At 58.0% G+C, this 869-nt stretch overlaps 1 protein-coding gene across 1 annotated transcript in view; it reads right to left on the bottom strand.

The window, feature by feature from the left end:
• Window positions 1–216: 216 nt before the first annotated feature.
• Window positions 217–869, bottom strand: part of USP39 (ubiquitin specific peptidase 39) — a gene marked incomplete at its 5' end in the record, with an annotated part of 1,210 nt that continues 557 nt past the window's right edge. Inside the window, 3 exons of the mRNA XM_009708448.1 lie at window positions 217–552; window positions 638–705; window positions 797–869. Of these exons, the coding sequence (XP_009706750.1) occupies window positions 217–552; window positions 638–705; window positions 797–869 (477 nt within the window). The remainder of the gene's footprint in view (window positions 553–637; window positions 706–796) is intronic.

The following is an 869-nucleotide window of genomic DNA, read 5'->3' as shown; positions in this document are numbered from 1 at the left end:
TCCAAACCCCCCCCCAGATGCTTACAACCCCTCCTAGAAGCCTACAAACCCCTCCTTGATGCTTCCAAAACCCCCAGACGCTTCCCAATCCCTCCTTGATGCTTCCAAACTGCCCTAAGTGTTTACTAAACCCTCCCAGATGCTTTCAAGACACCAACAGGGCACAAGGAAAGGGAGACGGGGACCCTCGAGTGCCCACCCAGGGGTTTTCAGCACTCACGTGATGGGGAAGTTGACGATGGTGGGGTTCTTCTCCACAAAGAAGTTGTTCTTGGTGAAGCGCTTGATGCAGAAAATGAGGTAGGGAGGCAGCTTGGTGAGCTGGAAGCGCTTGAGAAAGTTCTCCTTGTAGGTCTTGTACTCCTTCTCGGTGGCACCGTTGAATTTGGCCAAGATGCTGAAGAGGGGGACCTGGGGGATGATGAGCTGCTCCTTCTCGTCCTTGTAGAGCGGGGCAGTGGGGAGGTCCAGCGTCAGGTACATGAAGGTGGATTCCACCATCATCTCCTGGTACTCGGTGTTCTGCAGGAGCTGCGCCTTCTCCTCGGCCGGCTGTGGGACACGGGGCTCAGAGGGGGCGGTTTGTAGACCCCTCACGGGGGCGAGAACCCCCCTCTTTGCCCCTCCACGTACTCACCAGATCCGGATGAGGCAGCTTTTTGGTGAAGATGCGCATGGACCCCTGGAAGACGTCGGTGACGATGGCTGCGGGGACAGAAAGACGTTAGGGGGGCACTGGGGGTGACGAGCATCACCCAATGGGGTGCCCCAAGGGCGTTCGTCACCCTCTGCTCACTCTTCTTCTTCTTCTTTGTGCCGCCCAGGGCCGAGTGCAGCGCGTTGAGGAACCAGGAGAGGAAGTCGACCCC

Source organism: Cariama cristata, unplaced genomic scaffold (genome assembly GCF_000690535.1).
Source record: "Cariama cristata isolate BGI_N322 unplaced genomic scaffold, ASM69053v1 scaffold22699, whole genome shotgun sequence".
Taxonomy (NCBI): domain Eukaryota; kingdom Metazoa; phylum Chordata; class Aves; order Cariamiformes; family Cariamidae; genus Cariama; species Cariama cristata.
This window is presented reverse-complemented; position numbering and strand designations above follow the sequence as displayed.